At 45.2% G+C, this 23,140-nt stretch overlaps 1 protein-coding gene and 1 long non-coding RNA gene across 2 annotated transcripts in view; one reads left to right on the top strand and one right to left on the bottom strand.

Moving 5' to 3' along the window:
- The window catches only part of LOC140217311 (uncharacterized), a 198,295-nt gene that overhangs the window by 123,603 nt on the left and 51,552 nt on the right, over positions 1-23,140 (top strand). The window lies entirely within an intron of this gene.
- The window catches only part of LOC126535827 (uncharacterized), a 297,493-nt gene that overhangs the window by 5,656 nt on the left and 268,697 nt on the right, over positions 1-23,140 (bottom strand). Inside the window, exon 3 of the mRNA XM_050182659.2 lies at positions 395-454. Coding sequence (XP_050038616.1) covers positions 395-454 — 60 coding nt within the window. The remainder of the gene's footprint in view (positions 1-394; positions 455-23,140) is intronic.

Raw genomic sequence — 23,140 nt, forward strand, 5'->3', positions numbered from 1 at the left:
GTCCTTGGCGTCATTGTTTGTTGGCTTCTTATGATATGATTAATAAAAATCTGGTCCCTCAAATAACCCCCATTCTTCTCGCTTACACACACACACACACACACACACACATATATATATATATATGTATATACATATATATATATATATATATATATATATATATATATATATATATATATATATATATATATATATATGCTAAATCACCTTTGTTGCGGAAATTATGACCGTGAAACACACACAGCGTATAACAAGCACTAAGTTTATCGGTACTCTATCTTTGAAATCACCGTATCTGGATAATCATTTATCTTGTTGGGAGATCTGCCGAACTAAATAAATTGTTGTACAGAGCGCTTCAATCCCACCCCTTCACCATTATCTTTCTCACCTATGATCATCATCAGCAGGGGCAGCACAGAGAACATCGCCAGCAGAACGGTCACCACCACTAAAAGAAGAAAGAGAAAAGGAAATGCGTTGTAAGTCGACACATATTTGAACAATGTGTGTTTGCGGGAAAAAAAAGTAATTCAACTTCTGTGAGGAGACTGAAACGCACATGCAAGTTTAAGACATCCCATCAGGGGTTTGGAAAGCGGAAGTGAATGTCGGATATTTGAGGCGAAATAAGTCCCATAAGCTGACGTACACCAGCGAAACAAATAACGCTGCAAAAAGAAGTCGCATCGGAATGAGAGAGAGAGAGAGAGAGAGAGAGATTTACGTCATACCCACGAAGCCTCCGTAATTCATTTTTTCCGCATGCTTCCGCACACTGGAATATGCTTCCCAGAAGTATTGGTGAATGTAAAACATGTTCAGAGTTTCTGTCACATGCGGGAAACCGCAGGTGACAGAGATAGACGCCACCGTTGCGCAGCGTCTGCAACGGTGGCGTCGAGGCCGATTCATTCTGGTTATGTTCTCATGCGAGTCCCATGCGGCAGGCGGGAAGTAAAACACCTTTCACTGCTTTGACCTTCTGGACCTTGTGTCGAAGGCAGAGATGACTCAAATTATTCACTGTGCGCTGCTCAGAACCCTTTCTTTAGGCGATTCTCGCGCAGAGCTCGGAAAGCATTATTGTGGTAGGCCTCCGTACCGATGAACGCGCTCTCTGGGGATATTTTTCTGCGTAAGCATTCTTAGGCGACTCTCCCAAGAAATCTGACCGTCGGTCTGTCGGTCCGTCCGTAATGCGAAACACGATGTGCTCCACGAAGGAAAAAATATCGAAGATAAGCGTTGGCTGTTGTGAGTTTCGAACCGACGACTCCCAGCTGAGAAGCCGAGTGCCTTACTCACTGGGGTAAACACCCACTTTTTCCCTTTAATACATGGGGGCAGAATTTTCATAAAATATAGAACAAAGCGCTTCCGAAATTTAGGGCGGCTGAAAGCAAATTCAAAAGCAAGGCAAGCCCGTGCAAGTGTCCAATAAAGACGTCCTGTCCGGCGCTGTTACTTGAACGGCGTACACACGACCAACGTAAGCAGCAGATTCCCTAAAACACGACCGAGGGCTTTGCAGGGGTTCAGCGTGCCTGTCACACATTCTACTGCGTCAAAGGTTATGTAAGCCAAGTAACATGAACATGTCGTATGGTGGGTTACAGGTATCTTTAAAATGTAGGAAACTGTGTGTGGTGCGATATCTAAATTTTTTGGAGGTGTTCTTTGGAGAATGTCCCAGAAGAACACGGCATCACTACGGTCTACAAAACAGCGATCAATCGTTTTAGCATGTGGATACGAACGGCACTTTGTCGACCACGGCAAAAAATAGCCTCTCCTTTTTCAACCAGGTTTTGACAGGAAGCATTGCCGAATGCAATTTAAAGAAAAATGTTCTGATCCCTGGAGGAATGATCATTCGGTGGACACGCTTTGGTACATCTAGGTAATGACATTCCAAATAAAGCGCACAGTAATGGGGAACAAGAAGAAATGTGTCTGTGAGTGCAGCAGTTTTTTTTTTTGTTTTTTTTTGCGGGAGGCAGTGAAAATATAATCCATACTAAAGCGAGCCTTAAGAAAGTTAAACCTTCAACGTCCTCCTTCAGGAAGCCCCAAGGAGCCGGTGGCGCATCTCTCACAGATGTCGACACAACTATTTCTGGAAGGCAATTGATTACACGAAGTTGTCACATCTCTATTAGAATTTGACTGTTCACATTACGAAAGAAGAATAACCAGGACGCAAGTTGCGTAACAAAAAGGCGAACTAGGCCAGGACCCCCACTATCAAGAGGGGAAAAAACGGTTAGCACCCCACATGCCCTCAACACGTGAGCTTCATGCATAGGTTGCAAATACACGTTGCAAAGCTTGCAACCTAAGCCGCGACCAGTGTAATACCTGCAGGAGTTACGGAAGTCGAGCTGCTAGGGACACACTGCAAGCTTCAGCTCGGCTAAATATGGACAACTGCCGTCCCTGCCAGTTGTTAACCTTACGTTGTACTCTGCAACTTTCGCTGACCAGTGACATTGCGACATTGAGAGGGTGGTAATAAATACCCAGCTACTTGAAATCCTGCCTCCACTGAATAGCTGCGAAGTGAGTTGGCATCGTAAACCACAGACCTCACCAAAACCCTAACTCTTCCCAAAGTGCTGCACCGGAAGCTGAACAAAACTGCTGCATTATGGCAAGGGTAGTCTCAACACTTCTCTTGTCAGCTCAGAAGGCTGTCATCTGCACAGGCAAGTACACGGACCTCATTGAATGACAATGTGAACCCTTGAAAGCTATGATCCTTTAAAATTCTGGCGCAAAGCTGTTCCAAGTACAACGCGAACAAGAGAGTGGACAAGAGATAACCTTGCCTTACCGATGTCCTGAGGTGGATAGACTCGGATAGACAACCGTTAACTATTAGCCTTTTTGTGCCAGCATAACCGATGGTGACGCCTGTAAAAAGACGAGACCCAACATATGTCGCGTCGTTTGCGGGAGATGACCAAGTGGAACAATGCTTACGCATACTTATACAACTCCAGTCGAGTTTCTGCATACCTTTTTTTATATATTTAACAATATAAAATAAAGCATAAAAATGACAACGATGGCTTTCTCACGCAGTCACATCATAATTAATGATTTTTCTCGCAGCATCTGTAGCGACTCCTGCAAACCAGTAGCATATGTAATTTTGTGCTTTCAAATGCTATGGATGAAATAGATAGTTTTAACATGCATTACTAAGGAAAGAACAACAAATTTAAACACGAATACAGAACCTAAAAAAAACGTTTACATGAATCCAATACAGTCGGGTCGAATTGGCTTGTCAGACCAAAATCCGGTTTCACATAAACGACATAGCAGCTTGGTCCCAAACGATCGTCGAGGCGGGTTCGGTCAACCGACGGGCAAGGGGTGGGCTGACTGGCCCAACCCACTTAATAAGGTGAGTTTAAACGCGCCCGGATCAGGGTGGGTCATCTCGACTTCTCCTTCGACCCGCGCCCGTGTCCAGTTCCTGTAGACGAAGCTTAAGAGGGTTAGCTATAGACGGGCAAAGGCATGGACAGTCGGTGAAGAATGCGCAAAGTACGAGCAAATAGATAGTGAAATCAAAAGGTTTTGGGCTTTTCTTTCTTTTAATGACCACTTGTATGCTTCCTTGGCAGCTTACAGTTGAAGTACACCTGCAGCGCTCACGAATTTCACGTATTTTCAGTGCCTTCGCCATGAGGCTGAGAGTTCACTAGAACGTTACAGCCGGAACTGCATCAATTTCGTCAACGCGTTAAAATACAGCTCACCTGTCGCGGACGTTGATTCACGATATTCACGGTTCAGTCACCTCTCGCGAGGCTCTTGTCATGCTAACCGTTATTTTTTGTTGCTTATTTGCATGAATGCAAAGGGCGGGCGCCCTCTTACGTGTGTAGTGCGACGAAGCGTGACGTTCCTGACCCGACGGATGACTCAGTGTACGGGCAGTGCAGTAGTAAAGCCCGACGACTATAAAGGCCGCACGTGAGACGCTGTTACGTGTAATTATGTCCCTGTCTCCTTTCTCATTGCGCGCGGTATGCTAAAAGCAGAAAGGTCAGAAGAACAATGCCAAGGTCGGCGTTCGAAGCGTGTGCCCGCTCGATACTTTACCGCTGTGGCTGCCGCGCATCTTTTCGTCGTGGTAGCTTTGACCAGTGACGCTGGGGTTTAGCGCATGCTGTTTTAAACTCCCGGTTTCCTGAATGTTGTTTTAAGCACCTGATATTCAAGTTGCGCATCGCAATTTAGATGGGATGACATTTCTGGACATGAAAAACCGGCGCCTCAATATAGTGGCCACGAACAGGAAACAGGTTCTCAGTTGGTGTTCCAACAGTGCAGACGATGATGGTAGCCTGTCGTATGTGTCCCTTTTTGTTCTCGTCCTTCGCGCTGTTGAATCAACTCGCCAAGATCCAGGTATTGTAACAAACACGCCGTCGGTTAACTGGGATTTACGAGAGAGACTACTCGTCCAGGCCACGCGTCGCGAATGCATCAGCACACCGTGTTCTGTGGTCGAATTTTGCGTACAGACGCTTGAAAAGTCTGAACGATGAGATCCAATACTAGCCGTTATGTTTTAAGCAGAAAACATTTTGTCGGGAAAGTATACTGATTGAGGTTCAATTTAAAAGTGGATATACGTAATTTAGAGCCTATATTCTCCTATACATACAGCTCTAATGTCGATAACTGCACAGTTGTTCTATTTTCTTTCGTAATTATTATGTTTCTGTCCAAAACGGAGAAGCAGACAAAGAAAGAGTCAATTGCACTTTACATATTTACAATATTTAAAATATTTACAATATTTACATTTAACCTAACTTAAAGATGCATTTGTTTTGTGTTATGTTGCAATTTTTAATTTGTTGTAATTATGATCAGCATACCACTAACTGCACACTTATTAGGTGAGCCATCATCATCACTCTGAAGCACTGAATTTCGAAAACATTGTGTGCTTCGCTTAAATAAAATTAAAAACACTTAAACAAGCAAACCTGACTGCGAGGGCGCGATTTCTGAAGCAAGGCACCTGAAGCAGCAATAATATCTGGGCAATTTTTTTGCGCTAGAAAAATTGTGTCCCTTTATGTTCGAACCATTCAGTAAAATCAAATGGCTGAGCGATAAAACGGGAAAGTGAAAGAAAAGCGTGAAGGCATTCCAGGTATCCTTTCAGCTAATGTCAAAGGCGATGCGCGGAATCAAATTAAAGGAACCCGAGTACCATCACAGGAAAAGTAAAACAGGTCCGTTAAACTAAGCCGAGGAAATACTGACGAGGAAGAAAGTATATGAAAAATAAATACAGAAGGCGGAAGAGGCGGGCACGAGAAGGTTTCTCCTTTACGTTTCACCCTTGCATCAGACGCACGAGACCAACCAGATTTCGAGCCGGACGAGCTTACGGCTGCTCTGAGAATCTCACTCATTGAGTTAGAGTGGTCCGAATGACAGCGCAAGTGAGTAAGTGGATTCCCATATAACGACTAATGGGACACCGGGTGCGCCGGACATTTCCGACTTCGGCGTTGTTCATTGAGAGCGCAAGTGGGAGGAAGCGACTGGGAGAATCTCGGCGAGAAACTATGTCGCAGAGGCCTATATTCAGGCCTGATGGACTCGACGCAAGTTGGTATACATAGAGGTAAAATCAGCATACAAAGGAATAAAGGGGCCTTGCTGCGTCTCTCTAGAAATAATGTGCAACGCCGTGAAAGCTACGTGTCGCATCGTTCATTGAGAAGCGAAAGCGCAGCGTATCATACAACACGACACTGCGTTATACTGCGGTCACAGCCGGATTTTGTAGTTTGTCGGGTGGCCGAGATGAAGCTGTTGCGATATTCTGAGCGTGTTTGTCTCAACACCCCCTCCCCTCCCATCTACCTTCACGACTGTGTATTTCGGCACTACGTATCTTTAATGAAGAAAGGGGGATCGAAATAAGACGACGTAGAAAAGGAAAATTCGAACACGTAACGAGGGATGATCGAGTGCTCTAAACACACAAATCACTAAACTGCCACGCATGTTAGTCTTATTTTCTTTGTTTCTAGAACGCTATTAAATTTCTGAGTTTGTAAAAGTGGGTGAGCAGGCATCACGAAAGGTTTGAGAAAGAATTGCCTGCCTTTATTTATTTATTTTGTTGCGTGCACCCGCGGCGGAGCCACCAGCTGACACGAACTAACCGACGATGCGGCAGAACCCTTCTTGTAGAAATTAAAACAACAATGATGCGCGCTCTGGCAAGCATTCTTTAAAATGTATACAATTAAAGTAAACCCGGCAAACTAGGCTGATGCTCAGCACTGTTTTATGTCCTGTCTACCGTATATAATCATTCTACTCCGTCTTGGCGTCAAGATACGGACCGTAATGAACTTATTTCTTCTGCTCAATATACGTTGCGTAGAGACTGGCTCGAACGCGTTCGGTAGCTTTGACAGCATTGCACGGTTTTAGCGAGACCTAGCTGGGGGCTCTACGTGCGTTTGGACGGGTGCCATAGCCCATCTGTCGTCTTATCAGCACCAAGACGAAGTTTTCTCGGCAGCGTTACGTGTCGTACCGGAAATTCCAACGCGCGGAAAATGCGGCCAAAGCAGGAAAATCCGCTCATCCTAGAGGTATGACGAACTAGACTCAAGTCCTCACGTTAGGGAACCATTATCGCGTTACCCTGTGCGTCACAGTAAGTCTGCTTCAACAGGGCTTTGCTTCGAAGAGCTTCGATACCAAAGCTCTTTCACCACACCTACATAACCCACAATCCCGGGATTTAGTTCAGACACGCAGATAGACAGACAGAGAAAGAGAGAGAGAGACGCTTTATTAGAAAAGCAGAGAATTTTGCCCTGCGCGTATACAACCGTTGGCATGCTACTCTGTATAATGATGGGGAATGGGATTAAAAGATTGCAGCGGTGAGTGGCAGAAAAAGAAAATAAAAATAAGTATGAAATGTGCAAGTGGACCTGATACTAATATTTACAGGTGACATGGCGGGTAAATTTAGGCTTTTGTATATGAAATGTTTATCTTTAAAGCTTTTCTATTAGGCCAATTTCTGACAGGTATTTGAACAATAAATGCAAAACCTGCTGCTGTTTCGAAGGGCCGGGCATTGGACTTAACATGCTTGTTAATGTTAACTGATCGTGGCAAATCATGTGCATTTGTTGCTCAAAAAATATTCTCTCATCGTGGTACGCGGGGCATTCTAGTAATATGTGCTCCATTGTCTCTACGTTGCCACAGTTATCACAATAGGGGTCAGTGGTAAGCCATATGTGGTACAGATAATTGTTCGTGTATGCCACGTTCGGTCGAAGACGACGGTACAATGTCTCTAAGTGTCGATGAAGTGGTCGTGGAATTTTCGGTCTCATTTCTGGGTCAGTATAATGTAGGAAGTTATCTTGGTGAAGCGGCAGATTCCAGATGCAGTCTTTTTCTCGATAGGCATATTCTTTTCCATGTTTGAAGCGTCCGATTTTGTAAAAAAAAAAAAAAATGTTCTTTTGAAATTGCGGTATTGGAGTCTATTTCGAGCAGCTTCATCCGCTTTTTCATTTCCCGAAATACCGGCATGGCCAGGTGTCCACTGGAACTTGATCCAATCCCCAGCAATTTTAGCCTTGTGGTGAAGATAGGCGATGTCAAATGCTGCAGGTTGGTTATTACAATGCTTGTGCCTGTTCCACATACTTTGTAGGGCTGCTTCGGAATCCGTGAAAATCATTCATGTCTTTGGTGGCTGCTGTCGAAGTACATACACAAAAGCCTCTTTAATGCTATACAGCTCTGCTGAAGTAGATGATGTCGCTCGCTCAAGACGAAACGAGAATCGTTGTCCTGTAGAGGGAACAAAAATTCTGCACGATCAGCGATGTGGAGTTGCAGAGCCATCTGTTAAAATGTGCATTGCGACTGCGTATTCTTTGTGCATATATTCCAAAGCTATCTGATAAGTCGCTGCTTGAGGCATTTTCTTTTTCCCACTGATTCCAGGTATATATGGCACGATTTTCAGTGGGGACAGTGTCCATGGTGAGATGTTTCGTGGCATAATTTGTGACGCCTGAGCAGGAATCGAAATAGATATCCTTCAGACGGCCTGTCCAGAGCTAGATGTAGCACGGGTTCTTGAAATATTCTTTAAAAAGTGGGTCTTCGTATGAATGACCTGTCGGAAGTGAATTCGAAGTGTCTCCTGCGAAGATAGCACTTCAAGAGGCAGGCATCCGGCTTCTGCCACAGTTCCTGAGCGGGACGACCCCTTCAAAAGGCCAAGATACACGCGAAGGCAGTTGTTCCGTGCTGCCTCAAGTTTTCTCTTGCTTGTGGGAGACATATTGTGCAGGGGATCGGGAGGTAATACCGTAGTGTTCCGTCGACGTAGGCCTTATGAAGGAGACCCATTGATCGACAGTTGCTGCCCCACTGTGATCCGGCAAAAAATTGGAATGCGTGCGACGCCGATTAAATCTTCTCACTCAGTTTTTTTCACTTGAGGCGACCATGTGAGGTTCCTATCGATGGTCACTCCAAGAAACCTTTGCATCTTGACGTATTGAAGGGTACGACCACCCAACACTAGTGGGTATTTTCCCATACACCTCCGCGTGAAAGCCATAGCAACGCTTTTGTCGCAGGACAATTTGAGACCCCTTGGATTTGGGTAGGCCGATATATTTGCCAGCGCTCTTTGGAGACTTTGTAGGGTGGTACTGCGGGAACGCGCCGCGCTCCAAACGCAGATGTTGTCCACATACAGCGTGATTTTGATGCCACGGGGCAGGTTTATGCCCAGATGGATGAGGACTAGATTAAATACCCGGCTTAACACAGCTCCTTGTAGCACTCCCTTCTCGACGGCATAAAGCGCCATGGGGCCATCCAGGGCACACAATAAAGGTTGGCGTCCTTGAATACAGTCTTCAATCAATGCATAAAGCCGTCCTCCAAGACCAAGGGTTTCTAAAGCGTTAAGTATTGCTTTATGATAGACCGAATCATATGCTGCCTTAATGTCCAAAAATAATGCAATCGGTGTGTTTCCACTGACCGATTCCTCTTCAATTGATTGATGAGACCAAGGCAATGACATTATCAATTGCGGGCCTATCTTGCCGGAAGCCATTCATTTCCTCCGGGTAAACTTTTGTAGTTTCCAGGAACCAATTTAGTAGTTTGTGAATCATTTTTTTCAAATGGCTTCCCTACGCAGCTAAGCAAAAATATGGGTGTGAAGGAGGCGTAATTTGTCGGCTGCTTCCCTGGCTTCCATATAGGAACAAATACCGATGTACTTATGTAGGCGGGAGATGGGGGCGGGCGGAGGGGGCAGGGGGGGAGCCATCCTCACAGCTTCGAGTAACGCTAACATGACATATTGGACTTTGGCAATTTCTTGCATTTCATGAGGATCTTAACGCTATAAATTATAGTATAAACGTTGTCAACTACTAGAGCACACTTGTTTCTAGGAACAAGTCTCAGTTTCGGCATCCAGAAGGTGGATGACGTGCCATGACGTGTCATGACATCACGATACACTGGCTCACTCCGTTCCTGCGATCACTGTGGCTGCAGCCACAAGAAGCACCCCAGCAGTCTTGCGCATTTTTTATAAGCAACATTATCATACCTTGTTTTGCGACTTCAGGAATACTTGTTCTGTGTCACGGCCTCAGGTCCGACCTTTCGAACAACATCGCTCTTAAATTAAAATATCATATAAGGAATGTTTCCCATCCATAATTAGCTTCCCACCATTCTTCTCTCTCTCTTTCTACATATATATATATATATATATATATATATATATATATATATATATATATATATATATATATATATATGCCCACAAAAGCAAGTTACACTCAAAGGAGAGCAACAGCGGCGAACACGATCGGCGGTGGTCGAAATCTGCTGAGCGGGTCGAGCGCGTCGGCTTTTATACATCAGTCGCCGATTGTTCCAGAGTAATCGCTGGGACCTGCGTGTCTTCCACAAAGTTCTACATTATTCGCGTCGCGCATACATGCAATCACATTACACAAGGTTCGGTCACAGACAGCGGATGAAACCATCGATAACTTTCCAGAAACTTCCGATACATGCAGGCGCGTCCTGCGCTGTGCGATAACATTTGTTAGGCGGTGAAACGTGGTTGCCCGATAAAGATAAACAAGTACGTGTGTCAATATATATATCTATATAACTGTTATCCGTTATCTGTCACTTTTCCTTTTAATTGGTAGAGCATCGCGCGCGTCTTGCGGAGGTTGTGGGTTTGGCTTCCTTCGGCGGGAAATTGTCCTTTCTTCCCGTTTCACCTCCCCGCCTTTCTTCTACAAATTAATGAAGAAAGCAATTATTCCCCCTGTGCGTTCCTTGGCTACATTGTCTGTTGTATTCATCTGGTCGTCACTCGAAATCACGTTTACAACTTTACAACTCAAATATAAGAAAATGGCATTATGATTCTACACACTTAATCTGCTAAGGCATCAGAAACAGGATATATGAGGTGTTATGGACTGCTGTGCCCTTTATGAGAAATTTACAAATAAGACTTTCGCGATATTCACGTAAACAACGCTGTATCATGCAAGCTCCCTCTTAGCGAATATATCTTATTTGTGTGCCTTACACCATCTAAGAGATATAACTTCCAAAATCGGTATAACTTTTTCTAGTGGTGAGCTAAGGGTTTCACAGTTTCACGTTTCAATTTCTTCAAGTTAACTAAATGTTCGAAATTTCTATACGATAGTTCAGGCCTTGAGCAATAATTTTGCTTTCAGTGGGCAGTAATAATTAGCGCTCTCTTTGAAGCACACTAAACTTCATTCGAATCGGTTTAGCGGTAGTCTACTGAGACCATTTCGTCGTTTCACGCCTACTTGAACCGGTAAATCGGAGTGAGCCCCGAACTAAAGCTTCTTTTTAAGGCAAAGCACGCCGCCCGGATAGTTAACTTGAAGGTGGTTCTGGTTTGCGCAGTTGGGTCACAGCGGTGAGCAATGTAGCTTGAAAATGGACACGCAAAAAGAAATAAAGGTACAGTTTGGTTTCTCTCCCGAAAAAAAAATCAGGGCTAACACCATGCAAATAAAAATCTGCGCCCACCAAGTTCACCCCTTCTAATTTTCATACCTCTATATGAAACACTCCCGCTCTAAAATGTCTGACTGTCTCTCCAAGAGTCATTTAGAAAGTTTTTTTTTTAATCTAAGTCACTTAGAAAACACATTTATCCTAAATGAAAATTGTGCTCACAACTAGGGCCACCTCCCGGATGTTTTCTTTTTTAGACCATACAAAATTTTTAAAGATCGCCTGTGGCACATAGCATAACTTTAGTGTTGAGCTGAAGTACTCGAAGAGGAGTACATTACTTGCACCAGAAATCGAAATGTATAAGTGTCTAATTAAACAAAATAGTAATTACATTTCTAATTGATAACATTCAGGCACACGTTGTACTTTACGAATCGTAGCCGGAGAGTTCGCAAGGCGTATCCACTAGGAAAGAATTTTCAGGATGACACTAGTTTCGAGATACAGTAAACTCTCAGTTGTACGAACGTCGGTTTATTGAATATTTCAGATTAACGAACTTTTTGAGAATCCCCGGCAGTTTTCTTATATATTCTATGCAAAAAATGTTTCACTTGAACGAATTTCGGAAGTCAATATTTCAGTTTAACGAACTCGCTCAGAGGGCCAAGGTTTATTTTTACGATCAGTTACTTACTCAGTTATCTGATCGTAACTTATCAGTTAGGATCAGATACTTCGTTTGAAGACTATGCACAGTGTGACAGTGCACTGATTACCTCTGCTGGGCAGACGGATCTGGAGATTGTTTCCAGTGTTCGTCCTGAAGAAGAAGAAGAGTGCGACGAAGAAGAGGCAACTGCCGAGCCAGTTTCAAGCCCTATAACTCTAGCTGAGGTTGTAGGGTACATTGGAAAGTTGAGAGACTTTGTGTATCAACAGCAAGCTGTTCCAGAAGAAGTGTACAAAAATATTGACTCTTTGGACAGTTTTGTTACTTCCTGTGCTTTAAAAGTACAAGTGCAGAAGAAGATTACAGATTTTTTTCTAAGTGAGAAAGGCAGCATTATAACTGCTGTGAACCTTGTACTTGTTGATATGTACAAATTCCATTTCACACATTTCTAACACTATGTATGCCATTTCATTTGCTCCATGAATTGCACTTCAAACTTTTGACTCTTTATGCCATGTCTTATGTTGGTCTAGTGAATATTCAGTTTAGTGAACTTTCAGTTAAGTGAACTATTTTCTTCGGTCCCTTGAAGTTCACTCAAGTGAGAGTTCACTGTATTAGTGTGCGACGAAATTCATGTGCGTTCCAGTTACCTTTCTGTTCGAATGCATAAAACGGCGGCTTGGTAAAAAAGTAGGTGGAACAATAGCACATCTTTACCGCAAGGTGCATATCTCAAAACGCTTGCGATGCTTAGAACTATCGAATAAAGAGGTTTCTCTCTTACTTCACATCAAGGGAAAAAATGAAAGAACAGGCAGCTTGCCGAAGAGATCCCTGACGCTAAACCAAAAGGTTCCTCTCGGTTCGGTATCGGTTGCTAAATATATCTTTCGCAGGACGTTCTCCAACTTGGGCACGCGCGCAAGCGCGTAAATTGAACTCCGTCGGTGAAATCGCGGCACGGTTACGTCATCGTGCGAGTTTCGCGGTTCTCTGAAAAGCAGATAACAGGGTTAAATATTCACGTTTCAATAATCCCGAGGGGTCATAGTTCCAGTGCACGCTCACTTCATGGAAAATTTAATAAACTCTCTTCTTTGCTTTCTTTAAGCCTGAAACGTGAAATATGAGATGCCCCAAAAGGTCTTAATGAGACGCACGAGGGACTGTAAAGCGCTGGTGGGGTAGATAATCGCTGGCTATTTGAGCAGCGTATTATGTTTTTACAATTATTGCGCAAAACTACTGTCTCTCGTGCATAACGCCATTGAAACAACACTGGAAAAAAAAGAACAATACGTAGCACGGGGGCATGGGTCATAAAGCAAAGCTTACGCTTATGTTCCTATTGCTTGCACAAAAAATTCTAGAGGGCTGCTTCATGGCTGCCAGTGCGTTGTCGATTTCTTTGCGAGGTTCCTTCTTTTATTTTTATGGCGCGAAAAAAAAAAAGAACGATTACGCGCAACTGTACTGACTCGTGTTCACGATCGACCACTTTCAGAGCAGAGTGTTTTTTAATGCAGACATCTCTAGCTGTCGTGCCAGGGGGTGAATACAGCTTGTACAAATGTTTTAGCACTGACAGTGGTTAATTTGTGTAGACGGTTGTGCGAGAGCGTGTGCACACCGTGTCTCTCTCCTCCATTGCTTTCTTTTTATCCTTTCCGCTGCTGTTTTCCAGAGGATAGCAAACTGGATTTCCTGTTTTGATTGACCTCCCTGCCCTTTCCCATCACTGTCAACTTTCTGTTGCGTACATGAGCGAATTGGCTTTAGTTATCATCCTTTGCAACAAATTACCATTAAAAAATTGCAGTTTCGCCCACAATGCGAAGCAGTGACGACATAGCTGCCGCAGTACGACCTCCTCCTGAGTTCCAGCCGTGGACAACTTGTCCAATGTCTTAGACATTAGGTGCTCAGTTACTGCTTCAATATATAAACATTCATACTCGTATATCTTGGGTACTCTACATTTTAAACAGTTAGTTAAGCCTTTTAGGAAGCGTAAAATATTCACCAGCCACGACGACGCGAGAACCTCAGTGTGGCGACGATCAGCAGCGCGGGAAGAATAAGAGAAACCCAAGGGCTAAATCTCTTGTAAACCACAACCGTATATGAAGCCAACGTACACTGAAGCCAGGAAAAACACAGGGAAAATTAACTGCTTCTTTATTTGAAATGCAGAATTTATAAGGAACAAGTAACTGACAGAAAGGACGACTTGCCACTGGCGGGAGCCGAACACACAGGCACGCCATGGCGCATGTGATGCTTCACCGGTTGAGCTATGCGGTGGCGGCTGTCTCCTCCGTGCACAAAAAGCCACGCTATCTCTTTTTCTAGAATGTTGTAGTGAGATTACTAAAACAGGTGCAAAGGCGGTCACTGCACCGTGCAGTGACTCGCAAAGCCCTCCATCGAAACTGATTGGCTTTGTAACAACTCGCCAGCACACAAGCAGCCATTTTGCGATTGCTACGACACCTGAACAAAGCTTGCCAATATCACTGCATTTAAGGTTTAGAAACCAGACAGATAACGTCCTCCATCCCTGTTTCTTGGCCGGCTTCCTGACTGCAGGACGTTGAGGTCACGGGCCGTTATCGCGTGACGTAGCACTTCACCTCCGTGCTCTGTCTTGCAGCAACTACAATGACGCTGTTGCAGATCATATCCTTTTAGCGGATGAGGCTCGTAGCGTTGTGATAACGAATTCGATTAGCTTTCTAAATGGCCGAGGATCGAAGATGGTGAAAAATTAAAATTAAAGTTAAATGCTGACATTTTGCGTGCCATCTTGACCACATTCGTTTCTTAACGTACGTCTAAATCTATTTACACGAGCGTTTTCGCATCTCGCCCCCCCCCCCCCCCCCCCCCTTATAGAGATGTGGCCATCGCGTCAGGTTTCACCTGATGGTCCCCAAGTGGGCCTAGCCAGGTGACGTTGAGTTTACTCGCGTCTATTGTGAACCAAATAAAGTTGTTTCACTCACTCACTCACTCACTCACTCACTCGCTCACTCACTCACTCACTCACTCACTCACTCACTCACTCACTCACTCACTCACTCACTCACTCACTCACTCACTCACTCACTCACTCACTCACTCACTCACTCACGCATTCACTCACTCACTCACCGCGGCCAAAATTGAACCCATGACCACGAAGCTGGTTGAGATGCCTTCGATCGTTAAAACAAGTTTACAAGCAGATGGAGACTCATAATGAGCGACAGGAGTCGAACAAGGAACGTCTCACGCTTGAGCCAGGTCAGACTGGCTCCAGAAGGAGGCATCTCTTGTTCATCCACTGTTATTCACTCATTTAGCCATTTATGTACAATTTGCTGCAGCGCTTATCACTGTCACATGATACCCGAAGTATGATAACTCAGTCATCATTTTTATCATGCGACAAAAAGCTCTAAGGTAGCAAATTCATGAGCGTGGACTGAGAGCTTCATGTTCAGCGTTGATTTAAAAAAGATATCCTGTGGTTCTACGTGCCAAAATCACAAAATGATTATGAGGCACGCCTTAGTGGGGGACTCGGAGTTCATTTTGACCACTTGGGATTCTTTAACCCCAAGTGCGATATGCGGTAGCTGCGGCCGGGATTCGATCCCGCAACCTTAGGCTTAGCAGCGCAGCACCAATGCCACTACACCACCACGGCGAGTAGCATTGATTTTGAATTCACCGTACAGCATTGCGGTAGTGTTGTGTGGAAGGAGGCGTGGGGATAATGCTTGAAATGTGCAAACGGGAAGACACGCCTGCGGCAGCTCACTTGCAGAGAGAGACAAAAGGATGCATAGAAAGGCAGTGAGGTTAACCAAGGGTAGTCCTGGTTGGCTACCCTGTACGGGGAAAGGGTTAAGGGGGTAAAAGAGAAAGAGAGTGGAAAGGGGAGATATAGCGAAAGAGAGACGAGCACGAACAAACCGCGTACTCTATACAGCGGTAGGGGACGGCGTTCTTGAAGTCTATCGTGAAGGCCCGTAGACCGCAGTAACGCCAGTGAGGTCTTCAGCGCGGATGTTCTTTGGGAGCACTGACCTAAAGCTTTTAGTTCTAATAGCGGACGATTGTCCAAGTCATCCAGCACTCTGCACATTACTTGTATTTGGGCACTATATTGCGGGCAGACACAGATAATATGTGCTAGCGTCTCATCCCTGTTGCATGTGTCGAAACTGGGGCTGTTGGCCATTTCAATAAGGAAAGCATACGAGTTTGTAAATGCATCGCCTAGCCACAGACGGTACAGCATGGTCTGTTCACGTCATGGTAACCCAGGCGGTAGGTGCATCCGTATGTCCGGAGACAACGAATGCAAACGACACATGGTGAAAACGTTCGAGTCCCGCAGGGTCAAAGCACATTCACGGAACATCAATCGCAGCCCAGCAGCAGCGTCTGTTCGCCAAAGCGGAATCAAGACACGTTGACCACTTTCATGCGCAGATCAGGCGGCTTCGTCGGCGTGGTCATACCGGCTGATGTTGCAATGCCCGGGGAGCCATTGAAGTATTATGTTGTGTCCCTTGTCATGGCGGGGATGATATATCTGTCGAATCTTTGAGGCCAGTTGTTCATTGGGTCCATGGCGGAATACGCTTTGTATGCACTGAAGGGCTATCTTGGAGTCACTAAAGACTGTCCATTGTTGCAGTGGTTCCTGATAAATGAAATCAAGCGCAGCACGGAGTGCCGCAAGTTCTGCACCTCTCGATGTGGTCACAAATGAAGTTTTTATTTTAATTTCTTCAGATTTTGCCGGGATGATGACTGCAGCAGCAGAGCTGATGAGTTTTACCGACCCGTCTGCGTAGACATGCTGGCGCAACCTGCGCACGTTGTACATGTGTTCCAAAGTTTCTTCAAAGCTTGCAATGGCGCTCCAGCTTTCTTTTTGATGCCTGGAATTGTCAATTGCACTTGCGGCCGGTGTAGACACCACAATGGGTCTGATAATCGTGTAGCAGGAGTAAATTGTGATGGCAAGTAGGACTGATGTCTTGCAATACTTTTGGCAAAAGTTGAATGTAGCCTCTTTGCTGGCAAGCAAGCAAGATGGTGTGAGGGAATCCGAGTCAGGTGTCGGATCTGTGCTCTTAGGACATCTGTATCAATGTAGACTGTCAAAGGAGCGTCTCTGGCAATCGCCACTGTCGCAATCGATGACGTAGTTTTTGGGAGACCGAGAGAAGTTCTGAGTGCTTGTGCTTGCACACTCTGGAGTTTGCGGATATTTGTAGGTAAGCTGTACCGCAGGAAGGCCAAAACAGTGCTTTATATTATTGCAACATTGATGGTACTGTTGCGCCCAGGACTTCCCGTCGAGAAACGCAAGACGGAAGATTATGGCTGCAAACATCGAAAGCTGAATTCGCAATGCTCTTCGTAAGTGCTCTTTGCCATTGGCCAGCAGTCTTCGCTAATAATCTGACCGACATCAGGATTGACTGGAATTTCCCCTTACAAATCATTTTTAGCTTAAGAGCTTTTTGGAAGCACGGGTCCGGTATTTCTGACGCGACAAATGCCAACTTTCCGCCAACCACGTTCGTGTGTCACAGCCTCCATAAACAGGCGCTATGTCATCACAAGAAAGTGCACTTGCACTGAGCAGGAAATGAGCCCTGAAACTCTCGGCCGGCTAAGCCACTACGTCGCAGGAAGCATGGACACGTTTGCCTCATGCTGAATGGGGTGCGTACGTTATCGGGCGATGACGATGATCTCAGCGCCAATCTATTTTTAACCGAAACGTGGAGCTTAAGTGAAAGCTACAGCTGGTGTCAGCAAATCAAGTACGCCGTCATGCGAGCGCACGTTTTCTTATAGCGCGCGTGCCTCCACGTCACTACGCTGTCTACTAGCCTCAAGCCCTGTATCGAGTGCCAGAGAATGCCTAATAGCGTATACGCTCTGCTAGTGACCACATTATTGGGGTGACAGCGGTTCGCGCGGAACACTCCAGTACAAAGTGCCGCTGGTAGGCTTACAAAATGCGACTGCACAAACGACACTTGTGTCCCTTTGAGCCAACCACAGCCGTAAGTGACGAATCTAAGATGCTTCAGGGCAGGCCACATGTGCCTTAGCCTGTTCTACCCTGCGGTGTACAGCAGGGAGTTTCATACAATATTTACTAGAGCGAATTTTGGCGCTAGTGTCTACGGGAGCTGCAAGGGGTGCGCTTCAGCCAGCATGGGATTGATATTTAGTGCGTGGATTTTCCTTCCTCCTTTTGGCTTCAAACGGCTTCGTGACTCACTAAAGGACAATGAAGGAAGATAATGCGCAATAAACAAAGCCACAAAAGCGTCTGAAAACACAAGCACGACGATTAGACAAATCCATGTACTACCCATCATTCCAAAGGTGGCTGAACGATCGCAGCGCCAGACTTCCCTCTAGTAATTATTGTAGGAAACTGTGATCTACAGAGCCTTTACAGTGATTGCTTGTGGGGAGATCCCGCAGTACGACCCTATTTCCTAGCGCCCAATACTGCCTCTAGATAAAACTGTGCTTGAATTAAGTGACCATCAAAGCCGCCTGCAGGACTCACTGTATTTGGCATTTACTTCAGGTTCGCTTATGCAGGGGCCAGTATAGGAATAGCGGCTCTCTCTCGAGTGTGAAAGCGCAGTCGTTATGCCTCTGAAGTGCGTCACGTCAGCTGAATGAATCGTATAAGGCAAGCGTTAGCGTGTTGCATACCGCTTGCCTACTCGGCATTGCCCTGAAAGCGCAATCCGCGAGAAGTGCGTACATCGCAGACCGCCAACAGCATATTATATAGAGCACCGTCAAACAACTGATGCCTCACCTATGCCGCGCAGTAAAGTGAAGTCTTGGAACTTTTCTTTAAACGGAGTAGAGTAGGCTCGTTCCGCAACAGCTGAGATGACGGGGCGTTCTGTTCGATCGATCAGCGTTCTAAGTAAACGTTAGCAAACCCCTGTTAACTATATAACAACCGCACGCATTTCTACCACGAACCCTAATATACAGCTTCATTTTCTGCCAGGCCTCTCACGACGTGACTGCACAGCTCTAGCCCGTCTATGGCTCGGAGTAGCATTTTTAAAGGCGTACTCCTTTATCATTGGAATGACCAGGATCCCCCTTTGTGACTTTTGCGGGTGAAGCAAAACAATCACGCATATTATTTGAAAGTGTATTCATTTCAACCAGCAAAGAGCAGAGCTCAACTCCACACTAGCGGACAAGCGCCCACTCACAGGAAGCAGAATTCTTGGACGCTGGCCTACGCATATTCCTGCACGATCCGCCATATAGGTGCTGCTGCGTTACCTAAAATATACCAGATTCTGCGACAAACTGTGACTGTGTTACACTGTGCACTGGGTGAAGTTGTATGTCTCAGTCGAACACTGACGCTCTGTATAACTGTGCGGCGCCTTTACAGACTATGCGACAGCGCCTACACAGACTGTCTTATATTGCTCGTTTCTTATTCTTTCATCCTTCGTAGCCCTTTTTCTCTTTCCCAGTAAAGGGTAGCCAACCAGATAGTACTTCCTCTGGTTAAGTTCTCTATATTTACTTCGCTTTTATGTCCCCTCCTCTCTCTCTCTCTTTCTAGTTAACCGTTCTGGTTAACATTCCTGCCTTTCATTTGTCTTCTTTCGTTTTCTAGTTAACCACTTAATAAGATCTCAAGTGGCACCGCGAAACCATTCATCTTGCATGCACGGCGCCGTTGGCTCTTCCAGTGAGGAGCAAGAAATAATGGAAGAACAGGCTTCAACTATGAATGACGCGGAGTAACCGAAGATGATGACTGACGAAGCATTTGATTTGAACACGATGGGAGAAGCGCATGATACCAGAGATAAGAGTAGAAAAAAAAGTGATTGCCGTCGAAATGGGCGGCCGGCGGATTCTAGACGACAACCTGTGATTATCGAAACATAAGTGGCAGCTGCGGTGGTGGTGGCTGCGGTTATCTAGCTGTAGGCGCGTGGTTAGCTATCTTCAAAATGACCCGGTAATTGTGTCACCCGGACAACTCTGACGTGGGCGGACAGGGCGTCGACCAAGTGTCGATCGAACTACGGCCAAGTTCGCAATGCTTTTCGCTCGTCATTGCTCTTTTCCAAAGGCCACCCGCCTTCGCTAATTATATGCCCCGCTAAACAATTGGTTGACACCTACTCTTACGAACGGTTCATAGAGTAAGAAGTTTCCTGTGAACACGGGCCTGTTTGCGAACAAGGCACACATCGGACGTATGGATTGTATTCTGACAACTTTGAAAGCTTGGGGAAATGCTATTTCTTCGAAGCCCGCATTCGAAGTGAGCTCATGAAGTAAGCTGATCGTAGTGCAAGTGTCGCGGAAGATTGGGGGTCTGCCCATACATTTGCGAAACGTCATGAAATGTAGTTGGGCGTAACGTGGTGAAAATATAGTGGTTGTATGTTTGTGTTATAGCCAGTTTCATAGCGAAACTGCTACTGCGACTACAATAATTAGTTTAAGGATTTTAACGTAATATGCCAGAAGTGTCAGCCCATAAAGCTCGTAATAAAACATACGCCATTTTCCCTGGTTCTGAGTGTAACGGAAAGTGAAGTGTAGCCAAAGTTAAAAGTGTGCGAGTTAAGTGCGTTGTGGAAGATTATCAAATTTTTCATAGTTGCTTGCACAAGCCATTGCCTATAATGTTCGATCGGGTTCGAGGAACGACTATCCCAGCTGCAATGAATCTCACTTAGAATTGCGCTGTGCTTCCAAGATAACACGTCTCCGAATGCTTCTGCTGTACGATAGTACGTGCGGAGCTAGCACAGTGTTGTACCGTTTTCATTTTTGCCATTAGGCTAGAAGGAAGAAATTAGTTTCTTTTATTCCTTTGTGATTATGAGCCCGATGGATGTCATTTAGCACTTCCTCTGACCTTTCATTTACATGTGCAAGATGTATCTCGAAAAATCACCAAACTTTTATTCTATATGCTTCTGTGTCGGTCACGACCAATGTTGGCTCCAATCTCCAGCCTTATGGTCAGTACAGCCTCTTCATTTCGCTCAGTTCTTGCCCAGTTCTTGCCCATTTGTTTGAAACAAAAAGAGCCATTGTTCACGGTTTACTTCGCTCATTAAAAATGTGCAGCGCTTGAATGCTGTTGAGGGGACAAAAGGAGGAGATTTTTCCTTCGAGAAATCTGGCGAATAACAGCCAACACAAAGGGTTCAGAGCTCGTCTAATTAATGCCACGATGTTATTTCCCTTAATTTTCCTTCATACGCGACGAAACGCCATTTGTTCCGCCTTATGTCACTAAATCTACTGCTAAAGATGTCTCCACAAAAAAAAAGGGGGGGAAGCCATAGCTTCTTTGTCCTTGGAGCACGCGCATTTAATCTAATTTCCCGCTGTCTGTGCCAGGACTACAGGCCCACAGCTGCGTTTCATTTCTTTGGGCGCCAAGCTTTCACGGGAGAACAGCCTGGCTCGTGTTTAAAGGAGCAACAGAGGCGCCAGACAAACAGCTTCCGCAATAAGGTCAATGTAAGGCCTGGTCTCACGACGGCAGCACGACGCGTTCCGGCCTTTCTAGCTGATTAGGATCCGCCGAGCCTTTGTGTTCTTGTCGACGCTGATTTCGGCCTCAAGGGTCAGCGAAGCGCGAACGCGCCGCAATTTTTTTTATAGCTGTGCCTTGTACTGTTGCTCTTGTCTCTCAACTGAAAACCAGGCAAAACAAAACAAATTAAGCGAGAGACAGAGAAAGGGAAAAGCTCGAGTGTCATCACAGTGTGAACAGAGCTCCGAGAAACTGCGGCTATCGAATGATTGCGGACATGAAGTAATGGTGATGCGCCAACCATGGGTCATTCAAGTGAACAACGGTAACCTGTGCATCCCTATTTGGGTAGCCCTTACGAAAGCGCACATTATGATGCCTAAATATAACACCGTACCGTTACCTTAATTAGTGGTAACAGACGAACTGCGTTGCCATTCCTCTTTCGAGAGCCGACGCAGCGAAAGAACTTGCCGTACTTGCACACGACCTGACATTAGCTCAGTGGAATTAATCCGATTTCACAAGTGCACACCTACATACCCTGGACCCTAATTTACAACTCCGTATTCCGCCCGAGCTTCCACGACGCGACTGCACCCTTCTAGTTCGTCTATAGCTTGGAGCAGCATTTTCAAATGCGTACTCCTTTCTTATCGGAATGTCCAACAGCCCACTTTGTGACTTCTGCGGGTGCAATGAAACAATCGCGCACCTTCTTTGTCAGTGCTCTCGTTTCAACCCGCAAAGAGCAGTCCTCTCAGCCACCCTAGACAAACTGGACAGGCGCCCAATGACAGAAAACAAGATCCTTGGAAACTGGCCTACGCGAACATCAGCGCGATCGGCTATGAAGGTGCTTCTGCGGTATTTAAAGGACACTGGACTTTCTGACAGATTGTGACTTCACTGTGTGACGCAGGATTGTACGGTGACTCTGCATAACACTAAGAACGCGTTTGCGGGCTGCGTGACAGTGCCCACAGAAACAGTTTGTGTGTACGTGCGTGTGTGTGTAGTTTTTTTTAAATCCTTCTCTCTCTCTCACCTATCGCATCCCCTTGCCCCTCTCCCAGTACAGGGCAGCCAACCGGAGATAATCTCTGGTTAACCTCCCTGTCTTTCCTTTGCCTTTCTCTCTCTCTCTCTCTCTCTCTCTCTCTCTCTCTGTCTCTGATTTTCAAATTATTTTTTGCCACGTGTAAAAGCAACATCAAACTTTATCTTTGATATGAGGTTTTCTTTTTCTAAAGACATGTATTCCTATGTCATTGAATATGCCCGTATCTAAGTTGTCTACGCCTTCCTTTGTATTCGTTTTCAATGCGCTCTTGTGCTTAGCCATGAAGCAATACCGATTAGACCGGTTGTCTATACCCTCTTCGGTGTAAAAGAAACTTGGAACTTTACCGAAGTCACTACGGATTTTCTTTCTAGACCCCTATATGTGTTGCAGAGAAATCAACTTGACTTGAATTTAGTTCGCATCATTTGCTACTTTGTGTGAAATAAACGTGAATTTCTTTTATTACTTTTACGTATAGTAGGAAACGGTTGTTATCATTTTGTAACATGGTGTAGTAAAACCAAATGTAAAAAAGAAGAGTATGCCATCATTTTGTGCATATTTTTGCGAGCTAGTAGGAAGAGCAGCCTTATTGTGGCCCACGCTAATGAAGAAACCCCGTATGCCCCATAACCCCCATATGCAAAAATCCCACATTATATATGAAAAAAAAAAACGTGTTCTTATGTGGGATACCATATGTTTTATGTCAGATTAT

The sequence above is a fragment of the Dermacentor andersoni genome, chromosome 4, assembly GCF_023375885.2.
Source record: "Dermacentor andersoni chromosome 4, qqDerAnde1_hic_scaffold, whole genome shotgun sequence".
Taxonomy (NCBI): Eukaryota; Metazoa; Arthropoda; class Arachnida; order Ixodida; family Ixodidae; genus Dermacentor; species Dermacentor andersoni.